At 43.3% G+C, this 20749-nt stretch overlaps 2 protein-coding genes and 1 long non-coding RNA gene across 3 annotated transcripts in view; all 3 read left to right on the plus strand.

Annotated features, from left to right (window-relative positions):
• The first annotated feature begins 739 nt into the window (after window positions 1-739).
• UBQLNL (ubiquilin like) lies at window positions 740-7270 on the plus strand. Its single transcript, XM_077963595.1, is given in 4 exon segments — window positions 740-876; window positions 5123-6124; window positions 6127-6281; window positions 6283-7270. Coding segments are annotated over 3 exon segments (1653 nt in total). The 5' UTR covers window positions 740-876; window positions 5123-5160; the 3' UTR covers window positions 6817-7270.
• Window positions 7271-11465: 4195 nt separating this feature from the next.
• On the plus strand, window positions 11466-14312 carry UBQLN3 (ubiquilin 3). Its single transcript, XM_077963593.1, has one exon. It carries the CDS (start codon window positions 12054-12056, stop codon window positions 14019-14021), a length of 1968 nt encoding a protein of 655 aa, XP_077819719.1. The 5' UTR covers window positions 11466-12053; the 3' UTR covers window positions 14022-14312.
• Window positions 14313-15736: 1424 nt separating this feature from the next.
• Window positions 15737-20749, plus strand: part of LOC144334322 (uncharacterized) — a 123598-nt gene continuing 118585 nt past the window's right edge. The window contains exon 1 of the long non-coding RNA XR_013404058.1: window positions 15737-16012. This is a non-coding gene — a long non-coding RNA (uncharacterized LOC144334322). The remainder of the gene's footprint in view (window positions 16013-20749) is intronic.

Here is a 20749-nt window from a genome sequence, read left to right on the forward strand (position 1 = left end):
GACAATGAGGTTCTGGAAATGAATCACATGCCGGAGTCCTGGAATCCCAGTGCCCTTGCTTCTCCCTATAAGAACCCAGCCTTCAACCTGCTGCGCCTGGAACTGGAGGGAGCACAGAAGTTGGTGACTCAACTTACAGCCATTGGAGGCATTATTGTGGCAGCAGACCTTCTCCACTGAATCCAGAGCCAGGTATACGGATAGATTAAAGAATACTCCTCCCTAGGCCGGGTGCAGTGGCTCACGCCTGTAATTCCAGCACTTTGGGAGGCTGATGTGGGCAGATCACCTGAGGTCAGGAGTTCGAGACCAGCCTGGCCAACATGGTGAAATCCCATCTCTACTAAAAATACAAAAATTAGCCAGTTGTGGTGGTGGGCACCTGTAATCCCAGCTACTTGGGAGGTTGAGGCAAGAAAATAGCTTGAACCAAGGAGATGGAGGTCGCAGTGAGCTGAGATTGCACCACTGCACTGCAGCCTGGGTGACAGAGCAAGACTGTGTCAAAAAAAAAAAAAAAAAAAAAAGAAAGAAAGAAAAAAAAAATCCCTCCCTGTCACAGACTCCTGTCTTCTCTAACCTCACATATTGGACAAATTCTGATATTACTTCTTTCTGAGGAAGAAGACTTTGAGCTGAGGAATATGACAGCCAGAGTTCAGTTTTTAAGAACACTCTGCAACCCACTTCTCGGGCATCTCATTTCCATAGGTGACTAACGCCAGTCTCACACTCAAGCTTTTGGCTGACTCTGACCAGAGCAGCTTTGGTGCTCTCCAGCAGGAGGTGGATGTCCTTGAGAGTCAACTAAGTGAATGTGAGAGACAAAAGGAGAAAGAACAGGCCTCCAGACACCTGGACCACCCCTCCCCCCGGGTGAGTGAACAGACTGAATTTCTCAAGGTCTTATCTCTTCAGAGACCAGGTTGGGAGTGCACGTTGGCTATGGTAAACTGAGGGGAGGGAAGAACAATTTTTTTGTTGTTGTTGTTTGAGACGGAATCTTGCTCTGTTGTCCAGGCTGGAATGCAGTGGCATAATCTCAGCTCACTGCAACCTCCACCTCCTGGGTTCAAGCGATTCTCCCACCTCAGGCTCCCGAGTAGCTGGGATTACAAGTGCTCACCACCAAGCTCGGCTAATTTTTAAATTTTTAGTAGAGACAGGGTATTGCCATGTTGGCCAGGCTGGTCTTGAACTCCTGACCTCAGGTGATCCGCCTGCCTTGGCCTCCCAAGGTGCTGGGATTACAGGTGTGAGCCACTGCACCCAGTCAAAGTACAAATCTTGATAGAGAATAAATCTTTCATTTCCTTGTTTTGTGTGTCACTGAAAAATGCAGACCAAGATTGATATATTCTCATACATCGGCATACATATACACAGACATATGAACACCCCATAATCAGATATACATAACCACCTATGTTTATGCAAAATCAACCTGCTGATATGCTTGTATATGCACTCAGGTGCATGGATACACACTCAAATCCACACATGGTTATTATACTTTCACACTCAGCTACCTGTGGGTTGTGTGCTTTAGACTTCGCTCATATATTGCCTGCTTTATCCCCTAGCTTCTTGTACCCATGGAGGCCTCCAGGAAGTTAGCAAACCCTTTGTGGTTCAGCTCAATTGGAGAGGCTTCTCATACAAGGCAGGTGCCTAGGGCTGAGACTCAGTACCCAATCCAGCCTCTTCCCTTTACTGGGTGGCTCCTCTACGCACAAATGGCAGGTGAGCCCTGAGTGAGTGACTTCTGTTCTGCAATCAGATTACTTCCAAATGTCCCCTACCTGTACCCAAACAGGTTTCTTTATAGCCCCAAGCCAGCTTCTTCTCTCTATTTTAAGTATGCCCCAAAGCAAACCTGGCCTAGGCCTAACAGGTCACCTCCTAATGCTTTTCTCATGAGACAAGCATGACCCAGACTGCCCTGAGCTTCCTTCACAAATCCACTGTCTAAAAATTTTAATCCCATAGTAACTCAAAGATGGTTCTACTTCTACTCTGATTCTATGTAAAGGACAAACTCTTCTATACCTGGGCCTCAAAATTCTAACTTCCTGCTTAGAAGTTCAGAGCATGTCTCTGGCCAAGCTTGAGACTTGGAATTAGGCCAATCTGTATTTGAGACTCAATACTGCCATTTAAGCTAAGTGACCTTGGGAAAATGAATTAACATCTCAGAGCCCTTCTTAGCCATATGTAAAATTGGGATAATTATACATATATGAGAAGATCACATGAGATTACATAGAAAAGTATGTAAAACATAGGTGCTGATATGTATTTATTAGATGAAAGAATGGCTAAAAGAGTCAATAAATAGATGAGTAAGACCCTCAATACATTGTCAGCCTTGCTAGGGAGGTAGGCCCAACACACAGAATGTTAAAAGTCAGTGTGTGTGAAAATGTAATATAGACCTGTTGTGAGAAAGAGACATGAATATAGGTTAAACCAGTCACTGAAGAGCCCCAGTTGAAGCTCAACTCAAAAAGATTAATGTTACTGAAAATTAGTGTTACTGAAAATAATGTTCCCCAATTTCTATGCTTATATAAAATGTATAGGCTATACTTTGTAGCATATAACTCAAATATGCTACACTTTGTAGCATATAAAATATGTTTACATGCCTTGGAACCCTCTCAAAATCTATGGGTAATCAGGACTTACAGAACAATGTTAAGAGATAAGATTACTCATAACTCAGAGATAATTTAAGGAACTTTCCAATGTGACCTCATGAGAACAAATCTCCCTGAATCCAGCTCCAGAAATATGTCCTGTTACAGGACCCTTGCATCTCGAGGACAGGTGGAAGGCGGTAGAGTGTAGATACAGAAGAATCTCCATAAGGAAGATAAAATAATAGCTACCATTTTTTGATTGCTCATTGGAACAAATGCTCTACTAATTGTTTTCTTTGCTTTATTTTGGACAGTACTAACAGTCAATAAAGTAGCCTGTTATTTTTGTTTACAGTTCTTACTTATAAGCTGTGTGACCTTGAGCAAATGACTCAACATTTCTAAGACCTAGTCTCTTCATCTGTAAGGATAAAACCTACTGTACAGTGCTGTTATTATAATGAAATAAGATTATGCAAATATAGTGTCTAATAGGCACTGTAGCTATTGGTGTTTTATTATTACTGTTACTTTTAAAAACAATTGTTTAGTTTGTCATGGTTGAGTAAGTAAAAGATGAACTAAAGTCAATTGTTTGATAGCAAAGCCCCTGCTCTTGATTAGCAAACCGATCTGCCCATTTTTATAGCCCTTTGTTACCTTAGTTATTGTGGTCACCCAATAATTCCAAATGCAGGGCTTGGCCTAGGTACTTTGACTACTATTGGCTGTGCAAATCCTATAATGACCTTGTGCTGCTGAAAAACTATGGAGAGAGGAAGATGGGCTATGGTGATGGCAGTGGAAACGTTGTGTATAAGAACTTTATGTACTTTAACTACTATGGCACAAGCAACATGACCAAGATGGACCTTTCCTCCAACATCCTGGTGCTGCGGCATCCGCTGCCTGGTGCCACCTGTAACAATCACTTTTCCTGTGCTGGTGTGCCCTGGAAGGACTTAGATTTTGTTGGTGATAAGAAGGGGCTGTGGGTTCTTTATGCCACTGAGGAGAGCAAGGGCAACCTGGTTGTGAGTCGTCTCAACACTAGCACCCTAGAAGTGGAGGAAACCTGGTGCACTAGCCAGTACAAGCCAGCCCTGTCAGGGGCCTTCATGGTCTGTGGGGTGCTCTATGCCTTACGCTCACTGAGCACCCACAAAAAGGAGATCTTCTATGCTTTTGACACCACCACCGGGCAGGAGCGTCGCCTCAGCATCCTGTTGGACAAGATGCTGGAAAAGCTGCAGGGCATCAACTACTGCCCCTCAGACCACAAGCTCTATGTCTTCAATGATGGTTACCTGATAAATTATGACTTCACCTTCCTGAAGAGAAGGCTACCAAGACCACCCACCAAGAGGCCCTCTGGGGTTCATGCTCCACCAAAACCCGTCAAACCTAACAAGGTTTCCAGACCCTGAGACCCCAGGGCTGGGCAGAGCATTAGTAGAAGTGTGCCCTCTTCCTTACCTCCAGGAGGACCACATCCCAAAGTGGTCATGGTCCTAATGATTGGAAGACATTGATAATATCTAGTGAGTCCTTTATGTAATTAATATCTCAATCAGCATATTAAGGTTCCCTTTAATAATGGTCTAGGTGGATTTGATAGGGAAAAAGTAAAATATTAGCTAAGAAAATGGTACCCTCTCTTTCTGATGCTTTGGCATCTCATATTCCTTTTGGAGAATCATAAATCCAGCTTCTGGAACTCAAGAGTTCTGTGATCTAGAATTGTCGGTTTCAGGTTGGGAACATCTGATTCCAGTGCAGAAGCTGTAGGGCAGCTGGTCATTAGAGTAGGATATGAAAGTTCCCTTTCTTATCTCTACCTTCCTGTGAGGTCCCTGGGGAGAAAATATATATGTGTGTATATATACACAAATATATATATATGTATATATACACATATATATAAAGGTATATATGTATGTATATATATAAAGGTATATACTGCATGTATACATACACACAGTATCACACAGAAACACACGTCCCACATTAAAAAATATGGTTTTTATTTACTTTTTTGTTTTCTTACTAGTTCCATCCAGAGAACTTTGTCCCTGTTTTCTGGAAAATTGTTTTATTTTATTGTAAAGACCTGGACCCCGAAATATGTCCTCGTTCCCCAGCTGGCCCAGGGTGACTGTGAGGATAGACTTGACATCACAATATCCCTTTTCTGAGGATTCATGCCCTTGGAGGGTGGGGTAGGAGGAGGGGTAACCCTAGGAGAAGTCATCACCACTTTGTCCACCATGGGTGAAGTATGAATCAGTAGCCATGCCAGGCCTCAGCTGGGCCACATCTGGAGAACTGGGGTGAGGGCACAACATCGCAAAATACCTGGCCCTAGCCTGGTCACTCATCCCTTTTTGGGCAACAAGGAAACTATCCTGTGGCATGAGAACACAATACCTGAGACAAAGGCCAGCAGAAACATTTGCCTGCCCCTACCCTTTCTGCCCCAGCTTCCACCTGCACCCCATCTGCCCGCCCACTGAAGCACATGTCGCATGCCATCTCTCGAACATCCAGGATGTCCCAGAGTGGATGTCCTTCAGGTCTTTCGGCAGATAAAAATATCTCTTCAAGTGCCACTCAAGTGATAGTGAAGACTGCAGGCAACCAGAAAGACTTTATGGTAGCTGATGACATGTCGGTGAGGCAGTTCAAGGAGATGCTATTGGCTCACTTCCAATGCCAAATGGACCAACTAGTGCTGGTCTTCATGGGCCGCCTTCTCAAAGACCATGACACACTGAGCCAGAGGGGCATCATGGATGGCCACACCATCTACCTGGTCATCATGTCCAAGCATGGCTCCAGATCTCTAGCCCATTCCTTCCAGGATCTGCCAACGAATGATCCCTGCCACTGGGACAGAAACACCAAAGGAAACAGCAGCGGGGTGCACCAACCAACTGGTATGAATCAAGCTCCAGTAGAATTGGCCCACTTTGTGGGGCCTGATGCACCCAAAGTGCATACCCAGAACTTGGAAGTGAGCCATCCAGAGCACAAAGCACAGATGCTGGAGAATCCTAGCATCCAGCGGCTTCTGTCCAACATGGAGTTCATGCGGCAGTTCATCTCAGAACATTTAGACACTCAACAATTGATGCAGCAGAACCCAGAAGTTTCCCATCTTCTTGACAATTCTGAGATCCTATGGCAGACTCTGGAGCTGGCCAGGAACCTTGCTATGATCCAAGAGATAATGCAGATCCAACAACCTTCACAAAACCTTGAGTATCCACTGAACCCACAGCTGTATCTGGGCTTAGAGACAATGCCAGGTGGGAACAATGCCCTGGGTCAGAACTGTGCTGACATTAATGATCAAATGCTGAACAGTATGCAAGATCCTTTTGGAGGAAACCCTTTCACAGCTCTCCTGGCAGGAAAAGTGCTGGAACAAGTCCAGTCTTCACCTCCACCTTCACCACCATCCCAGGAACGACAAGACCAGCTCCACAGCATCCTGCAACCCGAGTCATCTATAATAGCTCTGGTGGTTTATCTTCAAACACCTCAGCCAGTGACACCCCTAACAAGGTCAACCACACTTCCAAGGCCAACACTGCTATGATCTCCACCAAGGGCCAGAGCCATGTCTGTGCCACTCGGCCAGCCAGCTGGGATACCAGCCTTACCTAGCATAGAGCTTACCCAGCAGCTTCAAGAAGAATACAAGGATGCCACTGTTTCTCTAAGTAGCTCCAGACAGATATTAGAGGGTGATCTCCAGCTGTCAGATGAACAGACCAGCTCCCAGATCACAGGAGGCATGATGCAGTCGCTTATGAACACCCCCTACCTGGCAGCTCAGATTATGTTGTTCATGAGTATGCCTCAGCTGAGTGAACAGTGGAGGCAGCAGCTGCCCACATTCCTGCAGCAGACACAGATTTCTGATCTGCTTATTGCTTTAGCCAACCCTAAAGCATTCCTAGTAATATTGCAGATTGAGCAGGGCCTCCGGCTGCTGGCCACAGCGGCTCCGGTTCTTCTGCCTTGGGTTGCACCTTACCTATGGGGCTTGGGTTGGCTTTCTGCCCCCAGCTGCAGCTATCCTGACACAGTGCTCTATTCCTGGAATGTTTCGGATATACCCGAGCCTAAGGGACCTGAGTGCTGCCACAAACCTGGAACAGTCCTGTAGAGGCTACAATCCCCAGATGGGGACCCTTCCCACCCTCTGCAAGCTCATGAGATTCGTTTTAGCAAACAGATGGAATCTCTCCAGGCCCTAGAAGCTGGGAACCACCATGCCAATCTACAGGCACTCATTGCTACTGAAGGGGACGCCAATACTGCTACCCACAAGCTCAAGGGATCCCAGAGATTCTAACCACCATGCCTACTTCTTTGCTTGCCACCTGCCTGTTGACCCAACTGACCATCTCATATGCCTTTTCCACCTCTCCTAATGCTTCCAGCCAAGAGAAGTCCTGGAATAAGAGTTATCAACCAGTGTGTCTTGTACTGAATAATAGATCACTGGCCATGGCTGGAACATCTGTCAACAAAATGGCTACTTGCCCTGATCTGAGGTTTGGCTTTACTTCTTTTGCAAAAAAAAAAAAAAAAAAAAAAAAAAAGAAAGAAAGAAAAAAATAACTGTGTGATATTTTTGTCTCACCTACTATACATACATTAACACATAAACCACATGCATGTATTAATATAGAGGTGACAATAATGTTTTTATCTCTAAAACATGAGCATTTTGAGTGTGGTATATGAAACTTGAGCACAGTATATGAAACTGATTATTTTGAGCATGTCACCTCAGACAGGTGTGTGTATGTACACAAGCTCAGGTAGTAAAAAATTCACATATAGAGGTGTATAGAGTCCACATACAAGTACACACAGCCAGGTGCAAACATGGATGCAAATACCTAGAGACACATAAACAGACCCATATGTAGGGAAAACAATCATAACATGCTCAAACAGAAAGGGAAACATTTTACATAGATAGGCCTAGATATTTAGTCATAAAGACTATCTGAATTTCTCAAACCCAAATTGTTCAAGTTTGAAAGTGGAACAGAAATAATATGTGGGCCAGAATAGGGTGAATTCACATATCGACCAAGTCTGGATGAATAGTTATCGTCATTGGAGCCTCTTACTCATTGACATTACCACCATTATAAGACGGTGATGGGTTATCACTACTTTCTCGTTAGCACACAGAGATGCAGCTGCTGCCATCTTCACTGTATATCTCAGTCACCACAAATCCAGCCCTCCATGGGGCACAGCACCTTCCAAGAATATCATCTCCTTCAGTATATCTTATGTTTGTAGTTTACATTTTCCGTCGTTGCCCCACTTTTTTCTCTTTCTGCCTCACCTAGAGTATCCCAGCATGGCAGGATATTCAATTACGTGTGTTTTAATTATTCCATGATTAAATAATTTAATACACTCTTACCAGAATAATTCAGTGTTGTTTTAGGCATTGAAAAAATAGCAGTGAAAAAAAATAAAGATCCTTTATTTGTTGACTTTACTGTCTTTTGTGGAGATACAAGTTATGTTAGGTGGTAAGTGCTATGAAGAAAAATGAATCAGAACAAGATATTCCACCTAGGGTGATCAGAGAAGGCCTCTCTGAAAAGGTGACATTTGAGCAGAAATCAGATGTAACTAGGAGAACTGAACATGCAATTCACTGGGAGAAGGATGATCCACGAGCTGTCTGAAAGTAAAAGCCCCAAGATAGCAGTATTCCTGCTGTGTTTTAAGAGTAACAAGAAGGTGATATAGCTGAAATGGATAAAAAGGAGTGGGGAATGGGAAGGAAGTCAGAGAGATTGTGAAAAGTTTTATAGGTCTAGTGAAAACTTTGAATTTTACTGTGAATGTAATAGTCACTGGTGAGTTTTGAGCAAATAAATCAAATCATTCAATTTATCAGTCTGACTTCACAATGGAGAATGCACTGTGGGAGAGAAAAACCAGGGAATCAGAGAAACCAGTTAGGAGGCTTTTATAATAGAGAAGTTGAGAAACAGTGGTTTCTTGCACTGGGGTGGGAGCAGGGGAGGTGTTGAGAAGTAGATTCTGGACTCTAAAGAATCTCTGTGGACCCATCCACAGAGATTTGTGTGCTCAACAAACCCCTTCTGAGCCCCACCATGGCCATCAGTAAGAGTGAAGAACAGGCTTACAAACTTTCAAGTGTTTCTAGAAAGCTCACTGCCAAAGACCCCTGCTTCGTGTCCACACCTACCAAAAAGAAGTCTCAAGAAATAAATTACAGTGAAAATGGATTTTTTGCCTCCCCATTTAATATGATTAAGCTTCATACCCTCTCTGCTACAGCTTGCATAAAAAGCTCAAGCTATCCAGGTCATCTTTTTTATTTTCATCACAATATGCTCTGAAAATTCCTTACTTGACTCATTTTTCTACTCATTACCAATTTTCCAAGTCTTTTCATCCTACCATTTAGAAGTCATAACTCAGCAATAGAAAAACCCACATATCTACAACCTTTTTTCTAAAGATGACTATACCTTTTTGCTATCATGGAGATCTGGATGTTCACTGAAGACACTGTTTCTCCAGCAGTGGCTACATCTTTGTTCCCCTTGAACTTGGAAGTGGATAGATGTCATTCTTGCACCATCTTGCTGCTTCTCAGCCCTAGTTTTCTGGCTCCAAGATTATTTCATGACCTATGAATATAATAATTGTAGCATAATACTTGCCTAGTTAACTCATTATGGTGATACTGAACTCTTCACCTAGTCTCTGTTTAGGCAAAGAAAAGCATACAACTGTGCTGACTAGTTTCATTTAAACTTATTATGAAAAGATTTAATTATTGTCTTAGCAATCCTAACTGCATTTTCCCAGTCCAGTAATTCTCACCAGAATCTGCACCAGGATCACCCAGAGGGTGTGTTAAAATACAGATTTCTGCGTGACATTCCAAGGGTGTCTGATTCAGTAGGTCTACAGTAGCGTTGAAATCTCTCATTTCTAATAAGTTTCCAGGTGGTGCTAATGCTGTCAGTTTGGAGATCATACCTGGAAATCTACTATCCTAGTTAACTCACTAAATTATTGTTAGTCCAAACTGCATCATTTTGTAAACTTCCCACTATTTTGCAGACCTTGGTCAAACTGAAACATTTCACAGCGGTTCAGGCTATGAGAAACATCCTGCCTAACCACCTGACCACAAGGAGGACAAAGGCCCAACTAAAGTAACATCCCTATCATATCTTGCTAGGCAAAGGTCCATTGAACACCACGATGATATCCTACAGAAACAAAGACCAAACCGCCTCATCCTGAGAACACCTTATCAATATCCTGCCAGGCAGCAAGCCATACTGCTCAGACCACTCGCTCCCATACCTATAAACTACCCCAGCCTGTAAGAAGCGGTGGGCTCTGGCATTAGGCTGGTCCCACACTTCTCTAGGTTTTATGCTAGATATAAAGCCTGCATTTGCTGTGTTTGTGTGTCTTTCTTTAACCCTTGCCTTCTCTTCGAAACCTAACACTTATTCTTTCAGATGATCAATTCATATCTTGTTTCTCTTCTCTAAATCTTAAAAGTTGTGTTTATTTCAACAAGAAAGACAATAATAATCAGAAGGGACTTCTACCTGTGTCTACCATGAAATCAATCAACTAGCTTACATCTGTCCCAATACACTCTGCCTCCCATGCATTCTGCTGTCATGAATAAACTGTTCATATCCCTAAATCAAGCTCTCCACATGGGCACTTGCTCCCAATCTCTCTAACTTATCTATTCAATAACTTAATAGTTTTCCCTTTCTCATGCATCAATTTTTTCTACTCATTGGATTGCTTCCATCAGAATATAAACATCACACACTATTCTTAAGACAAAAAATCTAAAAAGCCTTTAACCCCACATTCCCACATAGCTGTCATCCCCTTTCTTGCATTTATAATACCCTTACTAGATCTACTTTTTCCCAAACAATTTGCTTTTAAACACACTCTAATCAGGCTTCCTTCCTCTACTATCCTTCCAAAGTTTGTCTCATCATGGTCTCCAATTCTTTATTTTTTCAAATCCAGTGGCCAATTCTCAATCCTCATTCTCCTGACCTAGCAGCATCATTTGACATGGCTGGTCACTCTCTCCTTTTTGAAACTCTTCTTCCTTTGGCCTTTCTCTTTTCTCTTTTTTTCTACCTTATTGTTTTATTTTTTCTCAGTTTCCTTTGCCAAATTCTTCTGATCTTCCAGATTTCTAAATGTTATAGAGCCACAAAACTCAGATTTTAAAATCTCTATCATTTTGCCTGTATGCACTAACTAGCTAATCTAAACCAGTCCATGATGTTAAGCACCCTTTGAATGCTAATAAACTCTGGACTTATAATATTCAACTACCATTGTACATCTCCATTTGTATGTAAAATAGACATCTCAAATGTATGTAAAACTGTTTAACAACCTGCTGATTTAGAGAAAGTGCTTATTCCCAATCTTTATCTTAGTAAATATTCAGTCCTTTGAGTTCCTTTGGAGGATAACGATTTCTTTTAAAGTAAAAAAAAAAAAAAAAAAAAAAAAAAAAAAAAAATTATGTCATGCTTGACTCCTCCCTTATATCCCAAATCCCATCCATCAGCAAATCAATACTTTGAAAATACGTAAAGAATTCATGGTTAATGTTGAATAAGACAGAAAACTGGGACATAGGATACTAGGAAGAAGCCCCTGGACCAGGAAGTAGCTGAATGAGGGTCTGAATGGAGACAGAGAGGACTGAGAGATGTTTTATAATGTTCCAATCCCAGTCTGAGCCTCCACAGAAGTCTCCACAGGAAGGCACTTGAGGTGGAAGAAGGTAGAAGTGGTAAAAGATGGGACAGCAAGAGTTCCCAGGGATCCAGAGCTCGTTAGAGAAGTCTCAAGAACCTTCTGATTGAGGCTGTGACGTCAGCACTGAGGTCACAGAAGGGACCTGATAGTGCGGGTTCTGACCCAGAAGGCCACAGGGGTGGCTGTGTAGCAAGATGAGGGAGGTTTGGAGCCTTGCATAAAGAGAAGGACGGGACCACAGCTGACTGGTATGTACACCCCAGCCTGGGCCCTTCCTCCTACCTTTGTCCCTGTACTCATCAACTACAGACCTCTTTCCCAGGGCCCTGTATTTCCCTCCCCTGATTCCAACATGTCTCAATCCTGCAATCCTCCTAAAGCATCCTGCCCCAGAAACCTCATGGCCCCTTTCGTGTAGACCCTGCCGCTTTCCCTATCCTGATATTCAAGCCCCTTTTCATGCTCACCTTTCCTACTTTTGCCATTGCCTGAAAGGATGATCTTGGTCTCCCATCCCCATGCCCCTAGCTGTGTCCCCACAGACCTGGGCCTCCTGCTGCCACCATGGCCAAAGGTGGAGAAGCCCTGCCACAGGGCAGCCCAGCACCAGTCCAGGATCCCCACCTCATCAAGGTGACAGTGAAGACGCCCAAAGACAAGGAGGATTTCTCAGTTACAGACTCATGCACCATCCAGCAGCTGAAGGAAGAGATATCTCAGCGCTTTAAGGCCCACCCTGATCAGCTTGTTCTAATCTTTGCTGGCAAAATCCTCAAGGATCCTGACTCACTGGCACAGTGTGGAGTGCGAGACGGCCTCACTGTCCACCTGGTCATCAAGATGCAGCGCCGTGCCATGGGCAGTGAGTGCCCAGCTGCCTCTGTCCCTACCCAGGGCCCAAGTCCTGGATCACTCCCTCAGCCAAGCTCCATTTACCCAGCAGATGGGCCCCCTGCCTTCAGCTTAGGTCTCCTCACAGGCCTCAATGGGCTGGGCTTGACCTATCGTGGCTTCCCTGACCAGCCAAGCTCACTAATGCGGCAGCATGTGTCTGTGCCTGAGTTTGTGGCTCAGCTCATTGATGACCCCTTCATCCAGGGTCTGCTGTCCAACACAGGCCTGGTACGCCAGCTGGTTCTTGACAACCCGCATATGCAGCAGCTAATCCAGCACAACCCTGAGATTGGGCATATTCTCAACAACCCTGAAATTATGCGGCAGACACTGGAGTTTTTACGTAACCCTGCCATGATGCAGGAGATGATACGTAGCCAGGACCGGGTGCTCAGTAACTTGGAGAGCATTCCCGGTGGCTACAATGTGCTTCGCACTATGTACACAGATATTATGGACCCGATGCTTAATGCAGTCCAGGAGCAGTTTGGTGGCAATCCCTTTGCCACTGCCACTACCGATAATGCCACCACCACCACAAGCCAACCTTCAAGGATGGAGAATTGTGACCCTCTCCCCAACCCCTGGACTTCTACACATGGAGGCTCAGGTAGCAGGCAACAAAGGCAGGATGGGGATCAGGATGCAGCTGACATCAGAAATAGGTTTCCAAACTTTCTGGGTATTATAGGACTCTATGACTATCTCCAGCAATTACACGAGAACCCCCAGTCCCTAGGAACTTATCTACAGGGGACAGCATCTGCCCTCAGCCAAAGCCAGGAACGACCACCACCAGTAAACAGAGTTCCCCCATTGTCACCCTCATCTCAGGAGCCCAGGTCAGGCCAGCCTCTCCCCAAGGAGTCAGTAGCAATCAAGGGAAGGTCCTCCTGCCCAGCTTTCCTGAGATACCCCACAGAGAATGGTACTGGAAAAGGTGGAGACCAAGATGGTGCAGGGAAAAGCCCTACTGGACATAGCACAAACTTGCCTGATCTTGTCTCGGGGCTGGGAGATTCTGCCAACAGGGTTCCATTTGTTCCCTTAACCTCTTCCCCCACGGCAGCCATTCCTGGAATCCCTGAGCCTCCCTGGCTGCCATCCCCACCTTATCCAAGATCTCTGAGGCCAGATGGCATGAATCCGGCTCCACAGTTACAGGATGAGATACAACCACAGCTGCCACTGCTGATGCACCTTCAGGCAGCCATGGCAAACCCCCGTGCCATGCAAGCCCTGCGGCAGATTGAGCAGGGTCTGCAGGTCCTAGCTACTGAAGCACCTCGCCTCCTACTCTGGTTCATGCCTTGCCTAGCAGGGATGGGTAGTGTGGCAGGAGGTATACAGTCTAGAGAAGATCCCCTTATGTCTGAGGATCCTCTCCCAAATCCACCTCCTGAGGTGTTCCCAGCACTGGACTCTGCAGAGCTGGGCTTCCATTCCCCTCCCTTTCTCCATATGCTGCAAGATTTAGTTAGTACAAATCCCCAGCAGCTGCAGCCTGAGGCTCACTTTCAGGTGCAGCTGGAGCAACTGCGGTCCATGGGCTTTCTAAATCGTGAAGCCAATCTTCAGGCCCTCATTGCTACGGGGGGCGATGTGGATGCTGCTGCGGAGAAGCTGAGACAGTCATAGGAGCCTTAGTCATTCACACCATACGTTTTCCTCTGTGCCTTTTTCCCATATCCTATTTCCCTAGCTCTCCCATTTTTGAATACAGCTGCATTATAAACAAAATTTACTATGATGCCCTTTACTGTGGAGGCAATGTTGTTCCAGAGTCAACGAGGAAGACGAATTGCCAAAACATAGTGGAGGCACTGTGTATGAGTCAACCACTTGTACCACTATACCATCGGGGGGCCCCGGTCTGAGCTCTGCTTATGCCTATCTTGAGATGCAATTACACCCAATTTCCAATGTGAACTCTTGCCTGAGTCTCATTCATGTGGGCTATGAGAAAAAAGGAAGGATACGGGAGAAGAGGTAGTGATAAGGGCTGTCTCTACATGGATGGAAGGACTTGGAGGGAAACTAAAAGATCTGAAGTTAGAAGATCTTCTTCACAGGTTTGAAGAACAGAGGAGGAAATGTTGTTGCAACCTTTTGAAGGTTGAGGCCTGCAACTTTCCCAGTGTTCTTTCAGCGTTTCTTCAGATTTTGTGTCCTGTAGTAGCTGCTACCAGGTGCTCTGGTTTTCCGAGCTCCCTACCACTAACCTGACTGAAAAGTGGGTACAGTTTCTTTCTTTAACTTCCCCTGAAGACTATCCCCCAAGTGGCTTTCACTTCCAGGATTTGATGCTGATCTCTGAGCAGATAGAGCAGCAAAGGAGTCAGGGTGACTTCTCAGATTCCTGAATCTCACCGACTTTATACAGTCCCTTGTAACCAGATTCAGAGAGTTAATTTTTTGCAACTTCAAGCTCAAAATTGAAGACCTGCTCTGTGTATAGCATTCTGCTAGCTATTGGGAATTCAATATGAGAAAAAGAGTTTTACTCACTGCCCTGCCTCTATGAATTTATGATCTTATAGCAAGAATTGTGCAAATTGTGACTATACAATTCACATTATATATAATTACAAACTATAATAAGTGGTGTAAAGAAAAAGATGAGGAGCTGTGAAATAGCATGAACAGGGTCTTGATCTAGTCTGGAGAGACAGGAAAGGCTTCTGTGAGTGTGTACTGCAAACTAGAATCCAAAAAGTGGTTAAGAATTAAGTAGATAAAGCTCTGAAGGAGGAGGGAAGAGCTTTCCTGCAGAAGAGCTATTATGTACAAAGGCACCGACATAGGAGATGCATAACACAGGGAAGATGCCCTTGGCATCTCAGACTAAATCCTTGTTTGCATTCAAGGATGCTTTGCATTACCCATGTACTTCTAGGGTAAAAGTGCTACAGTTCATAAATCAAGCCGGTAAATAATGCTTTCCAATCCATATGCACATAAATGTGTCAGGTAAACTCACTGTAGACAAATGCACATCCGCTTAAATACATCTTCACATGGGTACATTCTATGTACATATGTAAAAGCCTGTTAAATCAGTTTCATCGTAAAATGGAAGTGTAAACATAAGAAACATTCACACTATATTCCTGTCAAGGAAGTAAAGAGGTCTTGATGGGGGCTATCTAAAAGTGGCTCTGGTGTGTGTTTAGATGTCAGAGACTCAGTACTGGGAGAGAGAGAACCTCTACTTGGAGCCCAGGATATTTTGATCATCCTGTGTAACTTAGAGCTGCTAGCGCAAGGCTTAAAGGAGATAAAAGCAGCCTTTGGGAAAACATTTATTCTAGCGATTTAGGTTTCGATGTCTAGGTTGAGCACAAGGCTCTTGATATGATTTGGCTCTGTATCCCCACCCAGATCTCATCTTGTAGCTCCCATAATTCCCACATGTTGTGGGAGGGACCTGGTGTGAGATGATTGAATCATGGGGGCGGGTCTTTCCCTTGCTGTTCTGGTGATAGTGAATGGGTCTCACGAGATCTGACGGTTTTAAAAACCAGAGTTGCTGTGCACAAGCTCTCCTTTTGCCTGCTGCTATGCCGGGAAGATGGGACTTGCTTCTCCTGGCCGTGGTTGTGAGCACGCCTCCCCAGCCATGTGGAACTGTAAGTCCAGTAAACCTCTTTCTTTTATAAATTGCCCAGTCTCGGGTATGTCTTTATTAGCAGCGTGAAAACAGACTAATACAGCTTCAGTTTCCCCTCACTGCACTCCCCATTAGGGGATAGTTTTTGTCCAGATTAAAGAAAAACCTATTGTTTATGGTGGTGCTAGGGGAAATGAAGAGGAAACTTTCGCCTCTCCATTTTCTTCAGTTGATAAGGCGAGTTCTCTGGGTCTGCCTCTGACTGGGGAAGATATACATTGAACCCCAATTTTCTATCCTTGGAAGTCCAGGTAGGTCTGAGGACAAAAACAACCTAATAGAAATGTTGCTGCATTTATCTGACTTCCATTTGAGCCAAAGAAAACCTGAGGGTCATATGAAGTTAAGCCCTGTTAGTTGGAAGGCCAGGTAGGTCTGAGGAAAAAACAAACAACCTAATGGGAAGAAATGTTACTTGGTTTTTTTTTTTTTTGAGAAGGAGTCTTGCTCTGTCGCCCAGGCTGGAACGCAGTGGCGTGATCTCTGCTCCCTGCAAGCTCCGCCGCCTCCCGGGTTCACGCCATTCTCCTGCCTCAGCCTCCCTAGAAGTTGGGACTACAGGCGCCCGCCACCACGCCCGGCTAATTTTTTTTGTATTTTTAGTAGAGACGACGTTTCACCATATTCGCCAGGATGGTCTCGATCTGATCTCGTGATCTGCCCCCTTCGGCCTCCCAAAGTGCTGGGATTACAGGCGTGAGCCACTGCGCCCGGCCGATGTTACTGTTTTTATCTGCCTTCCATCTGGGGTAAAGAAAGCCTGAGGCTCGTTTGAAGTTAAGCCCTGCTCATCAAAGAAGACAGCAGGTGAACCGGGTCTAAGAGTCTGAGCTAAGGAGAAGAGTGTTCATTTAGTGGATGATTCTCTTGCCATAACCTCTTAGAGCCCTTCACAATTGGCTGGGTGCTTGGACTTCTTGCTGTAGCTTCATCAGAGAGTAAACTCATCAGCCTCATGCCTGGCTCCAGGGTGGTGAATCCAGGAGGAGGAGGCTTCTGGGGCAGGGAGGGTCGCTGTCTTCTACCTAGCAGCTAAGGTAGGGCCTGGTACATGGAAAGTGTGCAATCAATGATTGAATGAGTGTTAAACAATGAGTGACTAAGTGAGCAAACAAATGAGAAAGTGATTTGGGACAGTGGGTGGATACAAATCAAATTAAAGATGTCACAGGACCAGAGCTTGTGCTTTGGAAAATAAAAGCTATGAGAATTTTAGGGGGAGGAGGTCCCTGCAGGCTGATGTTGCTGAAAGAGCAGGCCTCCTAGGACTTCCCATCTGCTGTCCCTATTCTTACTCTCTATCAGCCATCGCCCAAGATCAAATCTGGGTTGTGGAAGGACAGGCCAAGGGGGTTATACAGGTGGAGAAGAGAAGATAGTCATAGAGTTTTGGTCATGCTGGGCCTACTGCCTGGCCCTTTCCAAAGAAATTGTACTCTTTCTTCAGACCAAGAGATTTGCTAGAAAGCAGAAAAACAAACCATGGTAAAGTCTGCAGTACTGAGAACTGATTTGGATAACAATTAGCCAGGAAAGTAGACAGCAGTTAAGGAGAAAGGTATCCAAACAATAAAAAGTGCTTTTAAGCATCAGTGTTATTTCCTTTTTTTTTTTTTTAAAAAAAAAACAGAACTAATATCTTCATCATAAACATATCCCCATATTTTTTCTGTATGTTTTAGGATTTCATTACTTGTTTTTATTTAATATTAATAGCTAACACTTATTGAGGCTTTACTATATGTTAGGCTGTGTTCCAAGCTTTTTACATCTGATTCCACAGAATAGTCCTTTAGCACAGATATTAGTAGTATCCCTATTTTATGGATGAGGGCAGCTGAGGCAAATGAAGAGGGGAAGTATATCCCTTAAAGCTGTAAAGCACTTCATATTACAGCCAGGATTAGATAGTCTAATTTCAGAGCCTATATGCTTAATCACTGCAATAAATCAAGTTAATTTAATTTATGCTTCAATCCTTACCCCTAAAAAAGTAGAGCAGGGCAGAATTTGTGATATTGAAATTTTTACCCCCTGAGTCCTGTGAATGTCTACACTAGATTGAAATGTCGTCATTACCATAGCCTATATATGTGTAGATGTTTTTATTTGTTTCTTTGCTTTTTATTTCATCTAATACTACACTTCCTCAATTATTTTAACTTTGAAATATTGAATGACAAAAAGAATAATGCCTGGCATTGCAAAATATCATTGACTAATTTTGTCTGTTTTTTCCAAGTACACTTTATAGCAGATGTCAAATTTCAGAAAAGGCCAAATGAGATTTTGATTGGCTTTCCATTATACTTATAAATTGGAGCAATGTTGAGAAATTTGCAATAGGCAGTCTTTCCTTTTAAAATAGGAAATGTTTCTGTTTATTAAACTTTATTTCTTTGTAAAAAAAAAAGTGTAGTTTCTTCAGATAAGTTTTACACATTTGGGTTTATTTACATGTGACATTTTCTGATTGTTATTTTGAATGACAATTTTTTCATTATATTTTCTGAGTGACTTAGACTGTGATGAAACTTTGCTATTATTACTTCAGATTTTTTTTTTTTTTTCATGAGACAGAGTCTCGCTCTGTTGCCCAGGCTGGAGTGCAGTGGCGCGATCTTGGCTTACTGCCTCCCAGGTTCATGCCGTTCTTCTGCCTCAGCCTCCCGAGTAGCTGGGACTACAGGCGCCCACCACCACGCCCAGCTAATTTTTTGTATTTTTAGTAGAGACGGGGTTTCACCGTGTTAGCCAGGATGGTCTCGATCTCCTGACCTTGTGATCTACCTGCCTTGGCCTCCCAAAGTGCTGGGATTACAGGTGTGAACCACTGCCCCCAGCCAGATCTTTTTTAAATAGATACTCATGCAATCAAGTGTATGCATCTTTGATAAATAGTTGCAAAGCCTCTACTCTTCTAATAATTTGTATGTATGTAAGTTGTACATAAGATAGGTAAAATAAGAATATAAAAAAACACTACCCAGACAGCACTACCAATACCAGGATGTTTGTCCTTTTATATATTTTAATACAACCATGATTGTACTGTACATAGTTTCATAACTTACCTTTTTAACTTGGTAATATATCATCAAGTTTTCCAAGTTATTAATTACCCTTTGACACTCACAGTTCAATAAATATTTCCTGAACATTACATGTAAGAAACGATGTTTGGTGCTAGGAATACAATGGCAAACAACATTATGTTTCCTACCCTAAGGAGTTTAAAATATAGTGGCAATGACAGATTTCATTTAACTCTTGCAGAGATCTTACAGAAAACGAGGCACTGTTCTATAGCCTTTGCAAACAGTTGTTTAATTCTTACAAAAACCCTGTAAAGTAGGCTCTATAATTAAACCTATTTTTACAGGTAAGTAAACTAAGGCATAAGAAGGTAAAATGTCTAGTCCAAGATTACATAGCAAGTGAATGGTTGAGCTGAAGTTGGAATTTGAGCCAGTCTTTCTAGAGATCACACTCTTCACTCTTATCCTATATCATCTTCTATTACATAAATGATTATTGATTTATAATTATAACAAATTTCATGCAGGAAATAAGGTATTTTGCTAGTGTATATGGCAGGAGGAGGGATATATTTTTAGAAGTATAGTCAGAATCTCTCTGGAGGAAGTATTTATACAGAGATTTGAAGGGTAAGAGGAAGTTAGACATTCAAAGAGCTAGGGGAAAAATGTCTCATGCAAAGGAGAAAGGATAAAAGAGAATCCTGATTTTGACTAGAACTCAATACATTCATGGAAAAATTAAAGAAGGCCAGTGTGTCTGGAGTACAGAGAACGAGAGAGAGAGTGCTTCAAGGTAACGTGGGAAAGACAGGTGAGTGCAAGGTCATGAAAGTTTGTCACCCATGCAGAGACATTCATTCTCATCTTGCACAGAGAATGAATGAGAGGGTGACAAGTGGAGAAGCAGAGCCAATCTGAAGACCCCTGTAGTCATTCAAGTGAGAGATGGTATTGGCTTAGAATAGGGTTCTTGACATGTGTGTATGACAAGAAGTGGACAACTGAAAACATATTTTGGAGATAGAATTTACAAAGCTTTCTGATGAGATTAAATGTGCAAGATTAAAGAAAGGGAGAAATTTACTCATAGGTGGGAGCTGAACAACGAGAACACGTGGACATGGCGGGGAATGTCACACACCAGGCCTGTCGGGGGTTGGGGGGTCTGGGGTAGGGATAGCAGTAGGAGAAATACCTAATGTAAATGATGAATTGATGGGTGCAGCAAACCAATATGGAACATGTGTACCTATGTAACAAACTTGCATGTTATGCATATGTACCCTAGAACTTAAAGTATAATAATAAAAAGCAACAGGGAGAAATTAATAAGCAAAGGAGAAAATATCATATAATGGTAAATTCTATGCATATAATCAAAATATTGTGATAGGATAGTGAATTAGTGAGAAAGTGATGTGAATAACTAAAAGGGACAATCTTGTTATAAAGTCTTAGGGAACAGCTACTGTGGCAGCCTTAAGGGTATGTTGGGCACTTGGTGTATTCTAGAGGGAGAAGGGAAGCCAGTGTGGTCAAGCTTCTTAGACCAGAGGAAAATTATCAGCAAGAGGAAGTCAAGGAAACAGGCAGGAGTCCAACTATGTGAGGCTTTACAGCTAGTCAAGGAATTTGGATTTTATCCTAAGTGTAAT

This window comes from Macaca mulatta, chromosome 14 (genome assembly GCF_049350105.2).
Source record: "Macaca mulatta isolate MMU2019108-1 chromosome 14, T2T-MMU8v2.0, whole genome shotgun sequence".
NCBI classification, from domain to species: Eukaryota; Metazoa; Chordata; class Mammalia; order Primates; family Cercopithecidae; genus Macaca; species Macaca mulatta.

Excerpts from the sequence above, each read along its gene's own strand:
- UBQLN3 (XM_077963593.1), top strand. The coding sequence starts at position 12,054 with ATGGCCAAAGGTGGAGAAGCCCTGCCACAGGGCAGCCCAGCACCAGTC.